Here is a 19,768-nt window from a genome sequence, read left to right on the forward strand (position 1 = left end):
AGAATAGTCCAATGCTTTGCTCTTGGCCATCTTTGGATGTTTTTAGCTGTGTGTTTTGGGTCATTATCCTGTTAGAGGACCCATGATCTGCGACCAAGCTTTCTGACACTAGGCAGCACATTTCACTCCAGAATGCCGTGATAGTCTTGAAATTTCATTGTACCCTGCACAGATTCAAAACACGCTGTGCCAGATGCAGCAAAGCAGCCCCAAAACAAAACCGAGCCTCCTCCATGTTTCATAGTAGGCACAACATTGTTTTCTTTATTTGCTTCAATTTTGAGGCTGTGAAATTAGAGCTGATGAGACTTGCCATAAAAAGCTCCAGTTTTGTCTCATCTGTCCAAAGGACATTCTCCCAGAAGCTTTTTGGTTGTCAGTATGCATTTTGGCAAATTCCAGTCTCGCTTTCTTATGATTTGCTTTCAACAGTGGTTTCCTCCTCAGTCGTCTTCCATTAAGTCCACTTTGGCTATAACAACGATGGATGGTGCGATCTGACACTGATTTACCTTGACCTTGAAATTCACCTCTAATCTCTTTGAAAGTTGTTCTGGGTTCTTTGGCTATCATTCATATTATCCATCTCTTTAGTTAGTCATCAATTTCCTCTTGTGGCCACGTCCAGGGTGGTTGGCAACAGTCCCATAGACCTTAAACTTCTGAATAATATTTGCAACTGTAGTAACAGGAACATCAAGCTGCTTGGAGATGTTCTTATAGCCTTTAACATGTTTGTCTACAATTTTCTTTCTAATCTCTTGAGACAACTCTCTCCTTAGCTTTCTGTGGTCCATGTTCAGTGTGGTACACACCATGATACCAAACAGCACAGTGACTACTTTTCACCCTTTAAATAGCCAGACTGACTGATTACAAGTTTGAAGACACTTGTGATGTTAATTACAGGACACACCTTAGTTTAACATGTCCCTATGGTCAGATTATTTTCAATATTTTTAGGGGTACCATCATTTTTGTCCAGGCCAGTTTCATTAGTTGGTTTTTTACTTATTCTGTTGAGCCACAGTTCAAAAGCAATGTATTATTTCATATTTAATACATTAATTAATTATTGCATATTTAATACATACATGTTGGTTTTGTTGTCAACTACAGACTCTCCAGTGCCATTTGCGGTCAATAACGCTACCTCAGAGCTGGTGGTCACAGCACCTGTGGACCGCGAGGAGAAAGAGCTCTATCGGCTGATCATAGTGTGTAATGTGCGAACAGCAGACATGCTGCACAGGCTGGACACCCCTCTGCTGATCAACATCTATGATGAGGATGACACTGCTCCCTATGTGAATGGCACAGACTCTGAGGATGTGCTTATAGAATTCAGCCGTAGTGAGGTTAGTTGCTACTATGCCCAGTAATCTGTACCTTAGATTTTGCGGTAGTATCAGAGTGATTCAGAATAAATAAAAATTAAGTGTCAGGAAAATATATAAAAACACTATATGTCCGATGGTTTGTAGACACCTGCTCACACAATGTTTCATCTTAATTAAGAGTATGGGAGCTTTCCCCCTTTGCTGCAGTAACAGCCTCTACTCTTTTAGGAAAGCTGTTGAAACATTGGTGGGAGGAGAGGATTTGATTGTATTCAGCCACAAGGGCATTAGTAAGGTCAGGTACTGATGTTGAATGATGAGTGTTGGATCACAAATGCCAGTTCAACTCATCCCAAAGTTGTTCCACAGAGAACACAGTTCCACTGCTTCACAGCCCAGTTCTTGGGAGCTTATACCCCTCAAGCTGACGCTTGGTATTGGGTATAGTGGCTCTAGACTTATGTGCAGCTGCCCCTGTCCTATGGCAGTGCTTTTCTATGGGGATTATAAAACTGAGTGTGCTTATAGAACACCTGTGCCAATAGTGGTTGCACCTTAAAGGTAACTGAATTTAATAATAAGGAATGAGTATATTTGGACATATATTTATATATGTATGTGTTTCTTTCAGTTTATATTTATATATCTATATATAGGTAAGTATAACAGATAGCTTTTTAGAGTAATGATATTTGTGAAATGATGGTGTTTTATGTATGTATTTATATATACATATATATATGTATATGTGTGTGTGTGTGTGTGTGTGTGTGTGTGTGTGTGTGCCGTATGCATTGAGTATAACTAATGTTGTTTTACCTTTGCAGGGCACTGTATTTGGCCATGTGTTTGTTTATGACAGAGACACAACTCCTAGTTATCCCAAGGACCAGACTGAGAATAAGTTTGTTGGGACCCTAATGACTAATGACTCCTGGATCAAAGACACATTTACCATTCTACATGGGTTCAGGGAGGAGAAAGCCATGTTTGGCAATGTGCGGGGGACAGTGCATGAGTACAGTAAGGATACTAAAAGGCTGCCTCTGCTTCAATCTGATTGGTCACTGAGTTCCTCAAAGAAAAAAAGCATATGTTTGTTTTGTTTTCTTCCTTGCACAGAGCTGAGTTTGAGCAGGAACGTGTTAGTGGATGAGAGACGCTCTGTACAGTTGGACTACTTGGTCAATGACACCACGTACCCAGGCACTGAGGGAACTGTGATGCTGCACTTCAATATCACAATTCTGCCTGTTCCTATTCAGTTCAGCAACATCACTTACATCTTTGTACTGTCTCGGAAATCATCAATCTACTCACAGGTGCTTACATGAAGTATTATTTCCTATTTGTAAAGCTAAATCATTTTCTTTTAGTCAAGACTGTTTGACTGTTGAAAGAAACACTTTGGCCTAAAGGAGAAATTTTACTGCTGTCACAGTTGTTGTATACATGCCTCCTCGCATCACCCAGTGAAACATAAAAATGAGTTGGGAATTCTGTCTAACCGATGAGGCTGAGGGATATAATTCTTCACTGCAGAATGCTGCATAACATGACAAATTAAATATTAAACTAGGCCATAATGCCCTTTTAACATAAGTGCTGTTTGTATTGTGTTGTTGTGTTCAGTTACTGTATTATTGATATCTCTCATTACGTTGGAAATATGTATGGCATGTTGAATGACAGTGTCCTTTCCTGGTGTTTCGTATTTTACAGATTGGAAAAGTGTGTGTGGATAATTGCCTGAAGTTCAAGGGCATTGATATTGTATACCAGTTGGAGATCAGCGACAGGAACGTCTCTTCTGATGTGCTGTCCTGCTACACCACGGTCAATGTAGCTCGGAGTCTAGAGGAAATGTCCGGGGTTCTCTATGTTAACGATACAAAGCCATTTTACAGGCCTGAGTGTCAGGAGCTGCAGTACGTACTTGTTGCTCAGGAGCAGCAGAAGCAGCTTCAGACAAAAACTCATCTCCTCATTATATTTGACGGTGAAGGTAAGCGTTCTTCCCCTAATGGGCCATGCTGGGTTACTGCCCAGTGGTGTAATTGTAGCTGTTTACTATGTAATCAAAGTACACTCTTAAAACTAAAGGTTCAGAAATGGTTGTTGGCTCAAATATATTGGTCTAATTTAAATAATGTAGATGTTCTTTAGACACTAAAAGGTTCTTCACACTTACACAGCTTATACAGTAATGTTTTTTAAAGAACTGTCAATTAAAATGTCTTTATCAAAACAAAAGTGGTTCTTCTATTAAAAAGAAATATTTTTGGTACCTTGTCTTCAGCCAATATGACTTTCATGTCCTTTTGCAGTGGACCTACTCTAGTTTTGTTTGAATAGAAAGAAAGCTGGATGGTTTGAGTGATGTCAGTGTAGATGGAATGTCCAGGCCCTGAGCTTGTCTGTGACTCACTGGGCCTGTGTTTTAGCGGAGGTCCTGAGGGCGGAGAGGCCTCGCTCACTGACCTGTGCAGAGAAGAGGCAGCGTGGAGAGTGTGAGACATTCAAAGGCATGGGAGCTCCCACTGGGAGATGTCATTGGAGACAGGGTACAGATAAAGGTGACACCTCTCATTTCCCTTGTTTGCAGTGCTGTTTAATTTTCAAATCACCAAGGGTCATCAAGTCCTGGCCTTCTGATTGAACTCAATGCATCTGTTACAAGATTTAGTTGGTGTGTTTGAGCAGGGAAATCAGTGACCATGACCCTCTAACACCAGAACTCCTGACCTTGTTAAACACCATACTGACATTCTGAATTGCATGTGAAGAGTACTGTGTACATAATACATAATTGAGTTCTGAGTATGTATATATACATGAGTATGTGTACAAATTCAAGGCTTATTTAGCACTGCAGAGATTTAGTCAATGTTATAGCTTAAAAAAGTAAGTAGCCTGGGTGCCTTCAAATTTTCACCTTGTCTGTCTGCGTTTTACATTTTGTTAACTTATTATCTGATTTTCAGTAAGCTCAAAATAGATTACTTACAGTAAGGCACAATCCCATTTTTTATTTTTACCCCTAACCCTTATTTTTGACTGTAACCCTCCCCCCAGAACTGAGTTACAAGGGGTAGTGGTTGAAATCTTCCCCCTATGAAATGGGACAACCCTTCAAGAACCAGATACGTCATAATTTATCATCAGCGACTTTTACGCAAACAGACGAGACAAGGTTTTCCGGCCATTTCCAACATGCTGCCTCCAGCTGTGGTGATCTCAGTTGTGTGTCACATGACAGGACAGGTGAATCATATTTAAAATAGCCTGGAAAAAATAATCAGGATGTGTTTTCCTGCTTTGTCTCCAGACTATAGCAATAATGGTATATCACACTGACATTTGCCTTTTATCCGAAGGAGACTGAAAAGCATGGGTTCTCGCGATTCATTCACAAGTTTTTCGCATCAATCAATCAAACGAGTCACTGAATAAAAAAGAGCACAAACAAAAAACTAAATCACTTCATTAACAGCTACTGGCGCTGCTCTGTAGGCGACCCTGCCAGCCTTCAGTGACAGCAGAGGAGGGGAAAGTTCAGCTCCTCACTGCTTAGATACATTTAGGGCATCACAATAACAATCAGGACAACCCCACCCCTAGAAGTGAACACGCAAAACAGAGGGGTAGGGCTAAGTGTTAGGGGCAAGGGGTGAAATGGATTGGGCCTTTGTGTAAATATTGTGTACTTTTTACAGTGTACGTGTATCACATTGTGATTGTTTACATTCATTTACAGGGATATCAGAAAATTACTCCACTTGTTCTCCAGACCTGCGCACATGCCCAGACGGCTACTGTGATGTGATTGAAAGCAAAAATATGTCCATCTGTCCACAGGATTGCACCCGTGAGCAAATTTCCAGCTTTTTTGGCTATATTTTTTGTGTTGTTGATGTTAGCTTTGCAGTTTGCCTGTATTGTTGACAATGGGGGGCTCTGGGGCACTACTCAAATGTGGATGCACATTTTAAAATAGCTGATGTTCAACCAGATTCATGTTCAACATTGCAAAAAGTGATGTCTTAGCAAGTTAGATCATGTTATATCTGGTAAATATATCTAATATTTCTCATTTTGAGATTGTTAAATAGTAGAAGATTAACTTATTTCAAGACTTTTTTGTACTTATGGGACACTATCTCACTATATTAGCTGATCATTTAGCTGGTTTTAGGACATAATGCTTGAAGCAAGCATAGTTATTTGCTTGTATAGTGAGATGATTTAGTACAGAATAACATAGAAGTTGAACATTAAAGCTAGCCTTACACATGGGCTGCCTAGTCCGTGCAGTACTCTGCTCAGACTGAAAAATTTTTTTGAAAAGTTATCTTTGAGAGTGTAGTGACAATAGTTTTGCATTTCTTTGCTGTACTTTGATGACTAAGATTTCCATCTTAACACCAAGAAAATCATATCAAAGGACTCCCTCTCCAAAATGTAGATTATGCCTAAATAGCCTTGTTCATATCAGTCTATCATGGAAAAAACTTGGAATCATCCATTATATAAATTATTTGGAAAAATGTATTTAATATCAACACATACAGTACATCTAATTTGGATTTTCATGGGGCCCTTGTCCCATGGGGGTCCTAGGTGGCTGCCAACCTTTGCCTAGTGTAAAGACTACCTTTTACTGTTGCTGAAGGTGCAAATTCAGTCTGCTTGTGTCTTGTCTAGGTGTGCCCATTATTGGTGGCCATGAGAGAGGCTTGATGCTTGGAATTAAAGCAGGGTATGGAACCTGTTATTGCTATTCAGAGAAATGCTTCTGTGAGCAGGATGAGATGGAAGGTAAGCTGTCCTAAAGTGAACTTGACATGCATCCACATGTTAACATTTTAATCATTAAGGATTTTAACTTTGTCATTCCATTAAATGACAAATCAGTTGCCTTGTAAATTCCACACAGCATTGTGGTGATTACATTATTTCTTTAAGCACACTGATACACTAATACAATACTTTCTTTTCTGTCTCTCATGCAGAGCCAATCTGTGATGATATGTGTAAGACCATCATTGCCACGGCAGTTCTTCTCTCCTTCATTGTCTCCATCCTCCTCTCCTCTTACTTCATCCATCGCTATCACAAGAACACCCCTAAACCACCCATTGCTTCAGCTGAGATGACTTTCCGCAGGCCTGCACAATCCTATCCAATCAGTTACTCCGCTAACAATGTTCGACGTAGTTCTCTGGACTCCATGGAGAACCAAGTGGCCATTGACACCTTTAAAATACCTGTAAGACCATAGGCCTTATGCAGCTCTGTTTTGTATTGTTGTGTTGTCAGTGTTTTGGTAGTAGTTGAACATTTTGAAATGCAGTTAAATGGGAATTGTTTAAATGACTAAAATGCCCAGTTTAGAGTTCTGTTGCTGAAAGAATCCTGACCACACCAGCACACAAGCATTCTACAACGCAGAGATCTGATTTATGTTGTGCACAGGAGGATCCAAAGTGGGAATTCCCAAGAAAGAACTTAGTTTTGGGTAAAACTCTTGGAGAGGGAGAGTTTGGGAAGGTGGTGAAAGCAACAGCATTCCGGCTCAAAGGGAAGGCAGGATACACTACAGTGGCTGTAAAAATGTTGAAAGGTAAGACCGTAAGACCAATCAAACGAACACAAGAATGCCTGAAGACATTGACTATTATTTGTCATTAGCATATTGTTTTTGACTGGGAACAAATGACAGGCTCATAACTAAATGTGTGAAGTACCAACACTGAAAAAGGCTAAGATCAAAAGATAAACATGAACTATGATGCAAAAATGTATTGTCAGTCCTTTTTATAAAGCATTTATTATCTGTCTCTCTCTTTGTAACAGAAAATGCCTCTCACAGTGAACTTCGTGACCTTTTGTCGGAATTTACCTTGCTGAAGCAGGTCAACCACCCACATGTTATAAAAATGTATGGAGCTTGTAGCCAGGATGGTATGAATGTTTTTCGATAATCAGATGTAAATGATGCAAAATATTTTTAGACATTTTGTGTTTCATAAATTGTTTTGACATGGTCTCTTCAGTCTTTGCCATTGGCTTTTATGTTTTTATAATCTGTTCAGGTCCATTGTATCTGATTGTTGAATATGCCAAATATGGATCACTGCGAAACTTCTTGAGAGAGAGCCGAAAGGTGGGGCCCAGCTACATGGGTAGCGATGCGAACCGTAACTCCAGCTACCTGGAGAATCCAGACGAGAGAGCTCTGACCATGGGAGACCTCATCTCTTTTGCCTGGCAGATCTCCAGAGGAATGCAGTACCTGGCTGAAATGAAGGTACCCTGGTCAGATATGCACTACATGCCAAAAGTATGGAAGGTGTTTTATAGTTTCAAAATTTTTTACAACTGCGTCAATAATATAACAACATAATACTGCCAACAACATAAACATGTTCTTTGACATTTACACACATGGGCTCCTCAAGGGTTTTTTAGTAAAGGCAGTGGTTGTGTATATTGTTATTACTGTAGATACAAGTACCATTTGAATGCATACATGGTTGAATATATTATATATATTATATGGCATGGTTAAATGGTTCTTCTCTATAAAGAAAAACCTGTTGTATATGATTTTTTAAAGAAACATAACATACATAGAAGCAAATAGGGTTCCACTCTCATTACCCATCATAGCTTCTTTTTTGGCATGAGATAGAACCCTTGTTACCTACAGTGTGTTCCAGAAATATTTCATTGGTGCATTAAATTATTTACAAACTTCTAATTTAACACACATGTTTCTGTTAATCAAGCCTTCAGGAGCACATTTAGTACTTGTAGTGTAATCTGCTAATTATGATAAAACATTCACCATATAACAACACAAGGTTCACTGTAATAGTTTTGCCCTTTTTCAGGTAAAGTAATGTAAATACATTGATATCATCTTGTTGCTATCATACTACTGTTCTCACTGAGTGTTGTCAATTTTTTCATAGTGTATTTGCATTTAACAATAGTTTATAGTAGGTGTCAACAAATTTACCAGTTAGCCAATAATAATTAACAATGTTATTGGCATTGGCAAAAATATCACAGATAATGCACTGATGATTAGTGACTTCTTTCTGGCTACAGCATCACTGGGATTCATTTGCAATCTCCCATTGATAACGGTTGTGCCACCCAGGAACCCCATATGAATCAATTCCTGTTGAAATATGTCACAGTAATACAGGCTCAGTCTAAACTCAAAACAACTTTTAACCACACACAATAAAGTTTTTTTTCTTTAACAGAAACCAAAACCACAAAGAATTATAGGCAATTCCACGTCAGTGCTACAGTATTTATACTATTCAAGAATTTCTGCTGTTTGAGTTTAAGAAGTATGGCAATTGGCAATCACATCAGTAAGTTAAGCACCCGCTAAAGCTATTTTCCTAAATAAAACTACTGTTTGACATTAAAATTTAAAACAGGGATCTAGATTATTTCAGCTGTATCAGAATTATATCTTCTAGAATTTTGTTCCCAGTATCAGTGTGACCCACACAATTTTCCTATCAGTGGGGCCCTGGTTTTTAGTGCATTTTACAAATATTGTGGGTATCTGTCTTGCTTTTACAAGCAGTTACTTATTAAATTAATGTTGTATTAATTTCTTTAGAGTCTAAAGAAATTTGAAAATTATATAAATAAACATTTTTATTTGCAGCTGGTTCATCGAGATCTTGCTGCAAGGAATGTTCTGGTGGCAGAGGGGAGGAAAATGAAGATATCAGACTTTGGTTTGTCTCGGGATGTCTATGAGGAAGACTCTTATGTGAAGAGAAGCAAGGTAATATATTAAGAGTGTCAATCTCTTCTGGTAACCAGTGACAGTCACATGTATGTAGTTTCTGTCTGCTGAATACAGTAATGTTTGCATAAATATTTGTGCCTCATGTTTTATTCCCACTTCAGGGTCGTATTCCTGTCAAATGGATGGCTATTGAGTCATTGTTTGACCACATATATACCACGCAAAGTGATGTGTAAGTGTCCCCAGCAACATACAACAAAATTAGCATACATAAAACTATGACCTGTGTGTAGTTCTAATATTTCTAACAATTTTCAATCTTTTTATTGTAGCTGGTCTTTTGGTGTGCTGTTATGGGAAATTGTGACCCTGGGGGGAAACCCATATCCAGGCATTGCCCCTGAGAGGCTCTTCAACCTCCTCAAGACAGGCTATAGGATGGAGAAACCAGAGAACTGCACTGAAGAAATGTGTGTTTATGCATGCTGCATGCTTATTAAAAAGATATGAGCAATTTGTAAATATAGGAGTTATTGCTTCCTCAGTTGTGTTATCGTCATCAAAGTAAATATATCTAGAATTATTGTCAATGTAGGGCAATAAAGCTACATAATTATATTTTATGGGAATGTTTAATTTCCTCATTGTACATATTTTAATACGACACAGAAAATAATAGTATGTTCCAGAGTATGTTTAATGAAAGGTCTTTTATGAAACAGGTATAGTTTGATGCTTCGCTGCTGGAAGCAAGAGCCAGACAAGAGGCCCACCTTCTCAGAGATCAGCAAAGAGCTGGAGAAGATGATGGTGAAAAGCAGAGTAAGAAAGAAGAGAAATGTTCTTCTGGCATGAAATGATTAATGCATGTGCACAAGCATGGCACACACATACACACATGCACATACAAAGAAAAGCTCACCTGGTCCTCAGTCATCTCGTCATGCCCGAGGCACTTGTACGTGCTTACTGCAGACATGCCATATGTATGAAAGTTCAGGGGTGGGTGCGCAAACGGCCCCAGGAAACATGTTCAACCTTGTAATTACCAAGCCTGGTTTGGTTTTTGTACAACCTTGCATGGGCTTCACTTCAGCAAGATTTATTAGCCCATCAAATTTGTTTCCTGTTTGAACAGTTAAAGTTCATTTTTCAGGCTGCTACATTTGATTAGAAAGTGGTGCATAAATTATTGTGTGCATTACCTTCATTGATTTGTGTTTTACTATAATGATAAAGATTCACCAAGGTAAGTGTCTAATGTCTACTGCCTTACAGGTACAAGATGATTTCTTCAGCCTATTTTGTCAAGAACATCACCCATATTAGATGCCTTTCTTAGCTCATTTAAAGAATTGTGGATTGTTCATGCTTTTCTAAGCTTTGTGACAGTATTGTGTCCTGGGAAATATGAATTAAAAAGCTGTTTATGTAGACAGTAAGCATTTATTTGCAAAAAAATAGAATAAATACAAATAATAGTAATATAACAGGTACTGATTTTGCATAATGTGTCAGTCTTTTCCAAACCTCTCCTCATGGCAGCTTAATGTTAAGTCAAAGGTATTGGTGATGGAATTTAACAAATTCATGCACTGCCAGGTGGCATCGAGGAGACATCTGGAACAAAATGTTATTCAAACTAGCTCACTACTTTTTTCAAAACATAAAATTCGCATTACTTTTTACTGTATTTTTGTTTACTTGCATCTATTCTAATGACATATGGTATTTTTTACTGGGAAAAGCATGCTTATTGCCAAAATAAATCTTTTTAAACAACATGCTTAGGTGACTAAAACCTTTGCACAGTACTGCATATCAGTATTTAAACCTTTTTGGCATTCTCCAACATTTCATTTCATACCAAGTCAATAGCCCTAACTGTCCTATTCTCTCCTGTAAGGATTATCTGGATCTCGCTGCCTCCACGCCTGCAGATGCCCTGCTATATGACGACGCCCTCTCTGAAGAGGACACCCCCCTAGTGGACTGTAATAACGCCCCTCTCCCTCGAACCCTTCCCTCCACTTGGATTGAAAACAAGCTCTATGGTAGAATTTCCCATGCATTCACTCGATTCTGAGACAAAAAAATAAGATCTATTTGTCTTTGAGTAGCTTCCATAGGGAGGGTCCTGTGATTGTGCTAATGGCATGATAGCCAGAGATCCCTGAAAACTGCCCAAGATTTTTAGATGAGTTAATCCTGTAGCATTTGGAGTAAATGATCAGATGTCTGATTTTGGACCTGCTTCCGATGTACATGGACAAGCCTGTTAAAATGAGTTATTTTTTTAATGAGCTTTTTAAAACTTGTTTATTATTGATAACATTAAGTACAGCACACTGTCTTGTTCTCTGGGGAAAATACGTCCCAAGATGCTTGTTTTGTAGGACCTGCATCGTTTTTTTACATTTGCACTGTTATTTATAGTTTTGTTTAGGTTTACATTTGAAACAGGTCCCATCTAAATCAATCTTGATCTATTTGGTATGAATCACATACTGGCATTCTCTGTAATATCTTTTACATATTACAGAAATGAAGTGTTTGTATAGATGGACTCAACAATGCTGAATAGAGAAGCAGTAAGGCTTTTGAATTAAACTCTTCCATTATATATGAATATGCAAGGCTTACTTAGCTTACGAGATCCCAGTTATTGTGTGAACATCTAGTCGTTACGCCTTTAGTATATTCAGCAATAACATGGCTATCAGTGAGGTGTTTCTGTGCAGCCATCCGGAGGTCTAATCAATCTAGGAATGTTCAAAAAAGTTAAATACAAGAAAACCCCCATTGTTTTTTCGTGCTATTTTATGAACTGACATTACCAGGGATGACATAGCATGGATAATATCATCACACTGGGTTACTGACATGAACGTAAATAAAATATTGGGACCAAAGACATCTATCATTGCATTACATATTTTATCAGTAAATCTCATTATGTCCAATTTACCCCTTAATATGTACATTCAAAATGAACTACAAACAGAGTTTCTTTTGAGAGCCTTACTGTCTGCACTCTACACCTTTTTTCCTCAGTGCAGAAAAAATGATATGTTCTCGTTTTTAGGCATGTCATACCCGAACTGGCCTGAGAAGAGCCCGGTACAGCTCAACAGACTTGATGCCACTAACCCAGTCTTTACAAGATATGCCAATGATAGTGTTTATGCAAACTGGATGGCTTTGCCTTCTCCCGCAAAAATTTTGGACAAGCTTGATAGTTAAAAATGCAGACCATGAAATTAATGTTGGAAACGACTGAGAAGGGAAGACATGTAAATGTATTATAAACTGTATATAAGTTATATGATGCTAAAGTTGATTCCCTTTTATTTCTGTTGCACGTGCATTCTGTGTGCAATAGACTGCAAATTGGCTGGAATGTTACATGCAGCTCGTAGGTATGTTAATCATTACCTCAAGGCCCTGTTGGCCATGTTGTATCATTGCATGACTGTGTATACAGTTTAATGTCCATGTTAAATGTCTTTCAAGTGCCTGTGCCGCTTATATTATAGCCTCCACTTATAAATGCAAGACAGAGAAGATCTTGATTCCAGCCCAGAAATCAAAGGGAGCTTCTTTACCATCTCCTCTTATAAATTTTTGCCAATGACTGTACAAAGAATGGATGCAAATGTCATCTAGAGAAGTAAAAATGTTAGGAACATGTACCTTTTTTATTTGTTTGTTTGTTTTTTCCAAAAGAAGAATTCCACTGAAATTTGTCACAAAAACTATCGAGTATCTCTGTGGTACCTCTGGGACATTGAATTAAAATTAAACCATGGCTACACTGAGTTTAATGTCTCATGGCCGGTTATGTTTGATTCCTAGAGAAGACATTCTTTGTGCAAAATTATAACAATGCAGATGAGTGTGATTCCTTGTTATGTTGTTATAATGTTATTCATTTGCAATCAATAAAACTGATAGAAGGTGTTTGACTGTTTCTTTTATTATATCTCACTTCTGTAATGTTTATATAATAAATTCAGTCTCTTACAGCACTTCACACTTTAAGTCAAACTTGAGTGTATTGCCTTTATATGTAAGAGGCGCAAGGAAAGCCTTCATGCATTGCCAGGCATTTTGGGCTCCTGGTACAGCAGTGCACCAAGGGTCCCTCCCACAAAAATCAGGAAAAGAAAAACATTGTGTTTCTAATCTTGCATTTCTTTTGGTTGGTATGTATTTAAGGGTAAAACAGCTAACAATCAGGTAAATTGTGCTTTCACTGCAAAATATGGTAACTTGGCAGGTGAAAATTTGTTTCATCCTGTTAATATGAATAATAATAATAATATTTCTTATTTTGAGATTGTTGTAAGCTTATTTTCATATTATTTCATTTATAGCCATTTTAACTTGCTTTTAGTAAATTTGGTAAGTAAAATCTTCTCACTATATTGGCAGATAATTTTGCAAGCATGTTTCTTAAAGCAAGAAAAAACATACCTGCCAATATAGTAAGTTAATTTTACTCAACAAAATTACCCAAAACACGTACAAAATGTCAAGAATAAACTCTTGACAAAAAAAGGGTACAATGATCTCAAAATGACAAATATAAGATATATTAACAAGATAGATTTCACTTGCCAGGGTTTTTGCAGTGTTAAATCCTCAGTCTTGCTGTACTTCAAAAAGTATTAAACTTAAACATAGTCTCTCCTGTTCAAGATAAAGTAATTAGAGAAAAAATTTAATTGTAACAGAACAAAAAATATAGATACTGTCATACTGTCATTTTCACTGAAACTGCTTAACAAATTATTTAATGTTGCACTATGTTGCACAATGTATACACTATTAAAAAATTTTACTTGCTGCATTGAATCAAATTCTACTTTATCAGCTTGTGCTAGTTATGAATTACTGCTCTATATTAGCTAATTGCTAATTAGCAAGCTATATTACTTTACTGCAGCATATTTACTGTTCAGACCTTTAGATTCACCTGTTTTCTGAAAGAAATTCATCAGCAGTTTTTAGCTTTCTCGATCACTCTCTGTGCTTCTTGCGCTTCTGAAATACTGACTTTTGGTTTTAAAATGAGCTGCTTCACTGACGGCTATCTTTAGCCATGTTATTTACAAGACGGATTTGCACCCCAGAGGAGCCACTTTTGTTTTTAGTCAGATAAAAGACAACACGCAGAAATTTTCACGGAAGTTAGTATTTATGTCTACTATAACAGAAAGTATCAAAATTAGAAACCAAAACCTATTTATTTGTGGGGCTTTTGGAGGGCCCCCCATCCAAGCAGGCCCTGGTTAGTTAGGTCCACCAGTATGTGTCAGAAACCTCTTACATTGAGCTCATTTCACCACAAAACACTAACACTGATATATATATATATATATATATATATATATATATATATATATATATGTGTGTGTGTGTGTGTGTGTGTGTGTGTGTGTGTGTGTGTGTGTGTGTGTGTGTATGCATGTATGTATGTATGTATATGTGATCACATTATTTCAGTCACACAGCTCTATGCTGTCGCAATGACAGAATTCACAATAGAAATAATGCACTTAAATTCTTCAGAAATAGTAGGGCTTGGTTACAATGAGTAAATATATATTTAAGGTGTGTTATATTTCATAACGAACAAACTGTAACCATGAATATCACATTGTGCTTTAGAAGTCCCGGATTCAACAGACGGCTTTTGCTGTTGAAGGTGTGCTTTTATTTTGAAGTAATCCAGATGAAAACCTTCGGAAACGGCCCCCATTTTTCTCTGTTCTTCCGTGTTTTGTGCCCCGTGGCGTTTAGTTCTCACGTTTGTTTTGTGGAAATAATGATTATTCTCACAATTTAACACAGTAAACATTAGCATAGCTACCAAGGTGAGCGAACTGCGTAGTTATTGCGTTAACTTCTATAAATGAAATAACTTCTACAGGAGCTTTTCTGACAGCATCCGGCAATTAGCTGTTCCTAAAACAAGCTGCTGCTGCCTCTCTGTTCACGGAGAGCTGCTGGCGCTGTTTAACGCCATCCAAATGAACAGCTTCGGTGTTACGGCGTGTAGGATTGTAATATGGTTAATATTTTGAATTTAAAGTAATTTATGGAATTTTCTTTTTCGAACGGTTGGACAGTCTGCTGCTGAAATCTGCTGACGCCCGCGTTTTCTCGGTAACGTTAGTTGTGTTTGTAACGTAGGTTAATTGGTAAAGCAGAGTTTCATTGTGTCACTCAAAGAAGAGTCAGTTTTCTAGTAGTTTACCTATCGAGCAAGTTTTGGAAGTACTCGGTGACAATGATTACATGTAAATCATTCACTACTTTAATGTTAACTGTGTTTTTGCTGATCATATGGATTTGCAGAATTGTTCTTTGAACGTGAACCTTTTAGATGCATGTGATTTCCTCTCTAAACATGATGGTATTGGGGGTTTTCTGCCTGTCTTCACCCTAAAACTGTCAGAGCTGTTAGTTAATTCACAGTTTTTATCATTGTTCAGGCTAATTGTTCCTCTTTCTTTACAGGTCGCTGTACTTTGCTTGTGGTCGAGGTGAACGAACCGGATTGGCGACGACGCATTGCATATTTCTAAAGAATCTGAATATTAACAACAGACTCTCCTAGAAATGCATCATGACTGCAAGAGATGTGTGACTTCCCTGCACTGTACACTTGCAGTTTCCCTTTTATGTGGCAATTGTATAACTGTGTGTTGCATGAAGTCCATGTAGATGTGTAATGGATTTATTCCATCTATATGTAAAGTGAGGATTTGCCATAACAGAAATGAAGAGGCGTGGTTGATCGACAGCACCCAGTCTCTTCGCTATGCCCAGGCGAGGGCTGCCTCTGCAGGGCCGGGTGCGTTGGCTCCTCCTGGGTATATTCTTGCTATTTGTGTTGCTTTTCTTTGCTTACCTGCTGGAATGCACCCCTCCTGCAGATGTAAGTCATGTGTTGCCTGGCCTTGGAGGAGAGCCTTATGGGAAAGAATATTATCAGGCCCTGCTGCAGGAGCAAGAGGAGCGGCACCTTAGTCGAGCTGCCAGCCTCAAGAGACAGATCGCACAGCTCAAGCAGGAGCTGCAGGAGATGAATGACAAGCTGAAGACCCTGCAGGAGAAGAAAGAGAGCCCTGGACCACAGGGCCTGGTTGACGGCAAAGATCAGGAACCGAGTGACCTCCTTGAATTTTTGCATTCTCAGATTGATAAGGCGGAGGTGAGTACTGGGGCAAGGATACCCAGTGAGTATGCTTTAGTGCCCTTTGAGAGCTTCACCACTACTAAGGTTTACCAGCTGGAGATGGGCCTGACTCGGCATCCCGAGGAAAAGCCTGTACGCAAAGATCGGCGAGATGAGCTGGTAGAGGTAATTGAGGCAGGCCTTGATGTTATTAACAACCCTGATGAAGAGGATGGTCAGGAGGATGACATGCCCATGCAAAGACAGACTTTCACAGAGAGCCATTTTGTAGAGGGTAAGAACTGATCATTTGCAGTCTTGGGTAATGTTTGTGTGATTTTAGCACAATGTTTCCGTTTGAGTAATAGAAAAAAACCTGGAAAGGCTATTTTGGTTAAGAACATTCAGTATTTTGTTTACTCTCTGTGTTTTTTATCAGGGCTTTACAGGACTGAGCGAGACAAAGGCACACTGTATGAACTTTACTTTGCAAAGGAGAATTCTCATGAATTCCGTCACGTCACTCTCTTCCGTCCCTTTGGTCCCCTGATGAAAGTCAGGAGCACATCTGTGGACACAGCCAGCACAATCATTAATATTATAGTGCCTCTATCAGGCAGAACTGAAGCTTTTGTTCAGTTCCTACACAACTTCAGGTGAGCATAGTGGACTAAAATTCTATAGAATAAACTGGTAATGAGGTGAGCGTTTCATAGAGATAGGTTCAGTGAAAAGCACAAACAGCTGTTTTTTTTCCAGTAATGATGTGAGAAATGTTTTTTATTCTGGAAGGTGGAATTTCATATACAGGTCTAAGAAACCAGCCTCTACTCTACATTGTATAAGTCAGTCTGATGTGCCTGTCTATTACAGGGAGGTTTGTATACTGCAAGACAAGCGAGTGCATCTTACGGTAGTCTACTTTGGAGAAGAGGGTTTGCAAGAGGTGAAGTCATCCTTACGAAAAATGTCCAGGTTTGTGCACCGAAGGAGTTTTTATTTTCAGTATAGCTAGTTCAATTTAAACTCCCTGTCCAGAGGCATATATTATTCTGTGTTCTCATTACAGTTTTTGAAGAAAATTATTTCGATTAATACAGACTGATCTAATGTTGACAGACATGTGCCTCTAGAGCCAGGCTATTTTGGTCCTGGTGGGTTGTTGTCCAGCATAGTTGTGTAATTCCCCTACTCAAACACATCCATTAAACCTGACAATTAACAGATGAGCTGAACCAGCTGTGTTTGAGCAGGGAAATCTCCAAACTGTGCAGAGCACCAGCCCTCCACTATCAAAGTTGAAACCTCTGTTCTAACGGATGTTTACTTAACTCGTCTTTGACATGAGTTGCAGTTACATAAACACAATCTATGTTGTTTTTAGTGAGGAGAGCTTCACCAATTACACTCTTATCCCTGTGGATGAGGAGTTTTCCCGTGGAAGAGGGTTGGACATTGGTGCTCATGCATGGACGAAAGGGAGTGATGTGTTGATGTTCTTCTGCGATGTAGATATTTACTTCACACTTGAATTTCTCAGCACGTGTCGTCTGAATACAACTCCAGGTATGGTATTTCAACAGCAGCACTGAAGGTGTGTTTACCTTCTATAAATTCATAGCAGTCTTGCAATGACCAGTAATGCTATGAAGATGGACTTGTCCCATTTCTTTCTATCTAAGGCAAGCGAGTCTTCTATCCGGTAGTTTTTAGTCTGTACAATCCTTCCATAGTATATGGAAACCTTGAATTGCTTCCACCCATTGAACATCAACTGGTACGTAACCAGTATATTTGCTCATCCTTTTAATTTTGTAGCCTTTAAATATCATATATGGTACCATTTTGTTCAGAAGATTCCTGTAATAAATTAATGTAGTACACAGGTGTTCATAATGGTATTAATATCATTATTTATAGATTCATAAAAAAGATGCTGGGTTCTGGAGGGACTTTGGATTTGGAATGACATGTCAGTATCGATCTGACTTCCTCAACATTGGTAAGTTGCATTGCCACAGAAATGGGAAACTAAAGAATATATATATATAAATTTAAATGAAAAACTAAATGTCTTTTGTTTCTCTGTGAATCAAAATTTAAGGAGGATTTGATCTTGAAGTGAAAGGTTGGGGAGTAGAAGATGTCCACTTATACAGAAAGTATCTGCGGAGTGACCTGATAGTGATGCGCACTCCTGTATCAGGTCTCTTCCACCTATGGCATGAGAAGCTGTGTGCAGATGAGCTGACTCCAGAACAGTATCGTATGTGCATCCAGTCAAAGGCCATGAATGAAGCCTCTCACTCTCACTTGGGCATGTTGGTGTTTCGTGAGGAAATAGAAAATCACCTTCGCAAACAGGCCTACAAGACTCAGAGCAGGGCAGAGGATTGAGGCGGTTGTTGAACCTGCTGAAAAGTAAGCACACTGTGTCGGTGGACTGCTGTTGTGCGAAATAGCCAATTGAGATTCGTCCAGATATTGTTAGATCAATATTCTGTCTGAACTAATGCAAAAAATCTATCTGAAATAATCCACGGAGTAAAAATTAACCCTAGGATCCACAGACAGACAAAATAGGGATGTGAAACCATATGTATGGAAGTATTTTATATGGACTTTTGAAAAATGTGGACTTGACAAGGGGATTTCTCTGCTGAAATCTCTATAACTGCTCAGTTTACTTTTGTTAAAATGGATTTATTGGTGTTAATGGATGTAAAAAGACTGTTGCTGTTGGTGCTTTTATAATCCAGCACATTGTACTTGGCCTAATATAGGCAACTATCAGTTCCTTACTCATTTTTTTTCTTTTTTTTTTTTTTTAAATTTTTTCTTAATGGAGCCATACTGTTACTTTTTTGTTGTTAAAAAATGCGCTGTGAAAAAGGGGCCAGAGTTTGTAAATGTTGATGCAGCTGAAAGAGACAATCAGAGTGGATGTTATCAAAAAATTATTTTGAAGGAACAAGTCAACTAGTAACTGTTTTTTGTATTGAACTTCCTCAACCCTTTTTTCTGTATTGTTTTTGAGCATGACCAATGACAATTCAGCAAGTGTCAATTTTAGCCTTTGCACTGTGCTTAATGACACCATTTACTGTCACTTGTTTTAGTTCACCGAACTGTAGATAGTCAAATCTTTGACTTATCAATTCCTTAAAGCTGGTTTAGAATCTAGAAAGTGATTCTCACAAATCACTTAGTTTCCAGTGAGGATATGTCCTCAGCTTCATACAGTGAACAATAAAGGGACGTAAACAGGACGGACAGCTATAGTCTGAAATGGAACTGCATGTTACAATGGTGAATTTCTCACAATTAAAAAAAAAAAAAAACAATAAATGAAGAGCAGGATGCCTCTGTGTTGTGTTGACTCCAGTTTGTCATTGTATGAATTGGATTTTTCATTAATATATCGATACAGGGCTCAAACTGGCTTTGTCATCAGTGACA

General features: G+C 38.4%; 2 protein-coding genes across 5 annotated transcripts in view; both read left to right on the plus strand.

Annotated features, from left to right (window-relative positions):
• Positions 1 to 13,083, plus strand: part of ret (ret proto-oncogene receptor tyrosine kinase) — a 36,090-nt gene extending 23,007 nt beyond the window's left edge. Inside the window, exons 4-20 of one of the 2 annotated variants that reach the window (XM_017696511.2) lie at positions 1,120 to 1,358; positions 2,168 to 2,363; positions 2,463 to 2,662; positions 3,063 to 3,345; positions 3,785 to 3,916; positions 5,098 to 5,208; positions 6,045 to 6,158; positions 6,353 to 6,609; positions 6,816 to 6,963; positions 7,197 to 7,304; positions 7,436 to 7,650; positions 9,037 to 9,159; positions 9,285 to 9,355; positions 9,456 to 9,593; positions 9,846 to 9,945; positions 11,030 to 11,177; positions 12,209 to 13,083. In XM_017696511.2, coding sequence (XP_017552000.1) covers positions 1,120 to 1,358; positions 2,168 to 2,363; positions 2,463 to 2,662; positions 3,063 to 3,345; positions 3,785 to 3,916; positions 5,098 to 5,208; positions 6,045 to 6,158; positions 6,353 to 6,609; positions 6,816 to 6,963; positions 7,197 to 7,304; positions 7,436 to 7,650; positions 9,037 to 9,159; positions 9,285 to 9,355; positions 9,456 to 9,593; positions 9,846 to 9,945; positions 11,030 to 11,177; positions 12,209 to 12,366 — 2,741 coding nt within the window. In that variant the 3' untranslated portion in view covers positions 12,367 to 13,083. Of the gene's footprint in view, positions 1 to 1,119; positions 1,359 to 2,167; positions 2,364 to 2,462; positions 2,663 to 3,062; positions 3,346 to 3,784; positions 3,917 to 5,097; positions 5,209 to 6,044; positions 6,159 to 6,352; positions 6,610 to 6,815; positions 6,964 to 7,196; positions 7,305 to 7,435; positions 7,651 to 9,036; positions 9,160 to 9,284; positions 9,356 to 9,455; positions 9,594 to 9,845; positions 9,946 to 11,029 lie in introns of both variants that reach the window. The other variant, XM_037538258.1, reaches the window with a different exon arrangement.
• Positions 13,084 to 14,868: 1,785 nt separating this feature from the next.
• Positions 14,869 to 19,674, plus strand: csgalnact2 (chondroitin sulfate N-acetylgalactosaminyltransferase 2). 3 transcript variants are annotated; one of them, XM_017696514.2, is made up of 9 exons: positions 14,869 to 15,002; positions 15,649 to 15,985; positions 16,068 to 16,604; positions 16,749 to 16,965; positions 17,183 to 17,284; positions 17,694 to 17,875; positions 17,992 to 18,086; positions 18,230 to 18,311; positions 18,414 to 19,674. In XM_017696514.2, exons 2-9 carry the CDS (start codon positions 15,856 to 15,858, stop codon positions 18,704 to 18,706), a joined length of 1,638 nt encoding a protein of 545 aa, XP_017552003.1. In that variant the 5' UTR covers positions 14,869 to 15,002; positions 15,649 to 15,855; the 3' UTR covers positions 18,707 to 19,674. The 3 variants fall into 3 exon arrangements, with proteins under 3 accessions (XP_017552003.1, XP_037394576.1, XP_017552004.1); XM_017696515.2 differs by having other exon boundaries at positions 14,889 to 15,294; XM_037538679.1 differs by having other exon boundaries at positions 15,649 to 16,604.
• Positions 19,675 to 19,768: the final 94 nt, after the last annotated feature.

The sequence above is a fragment of the Pygocentrus nattereri genome, chromosome 5 (assembly GCF_015220715.1).
Source record: "Pygocentrus nattereri isolate fPygNat1 chromosome 5, fPygNat1.pri, whole genome shotgun sequence".
In the NCBI taxonomy this organism is placed as follows: domain Eukaryota; kingdom Metazoa; phylum Chordata; class Actinopteri; order Characiformes; family Serrasalmidae; genus Pygocentrus; species Pygocentrus nattereri.

Bases quoted from the DNA above. Each gene is read 5' to 3' on its own strand.
- csgalnact2 (XM_017696514.2), top strand. From the start codon at position 15,856: ATGTGTAATGGATTTATTCCATCTATATGTAAAGTGAGGATTTGCCAT. The intron at 15,986-16,067 runs GTGCGTTGGCTC...CCCCTCCTGCAG, and splicing joins GGCTGCCTCTGCAGGGCCGG to ATGTAAGTCATGTGTTGCCT. The intron at 17,285-17,693 runs GTTTGTGCACCG...TGTTGTTTTTAG, and splicing joins TCCTTACGAAAAATGTCCAG to TGAGGAGAGCTTCACCAATT.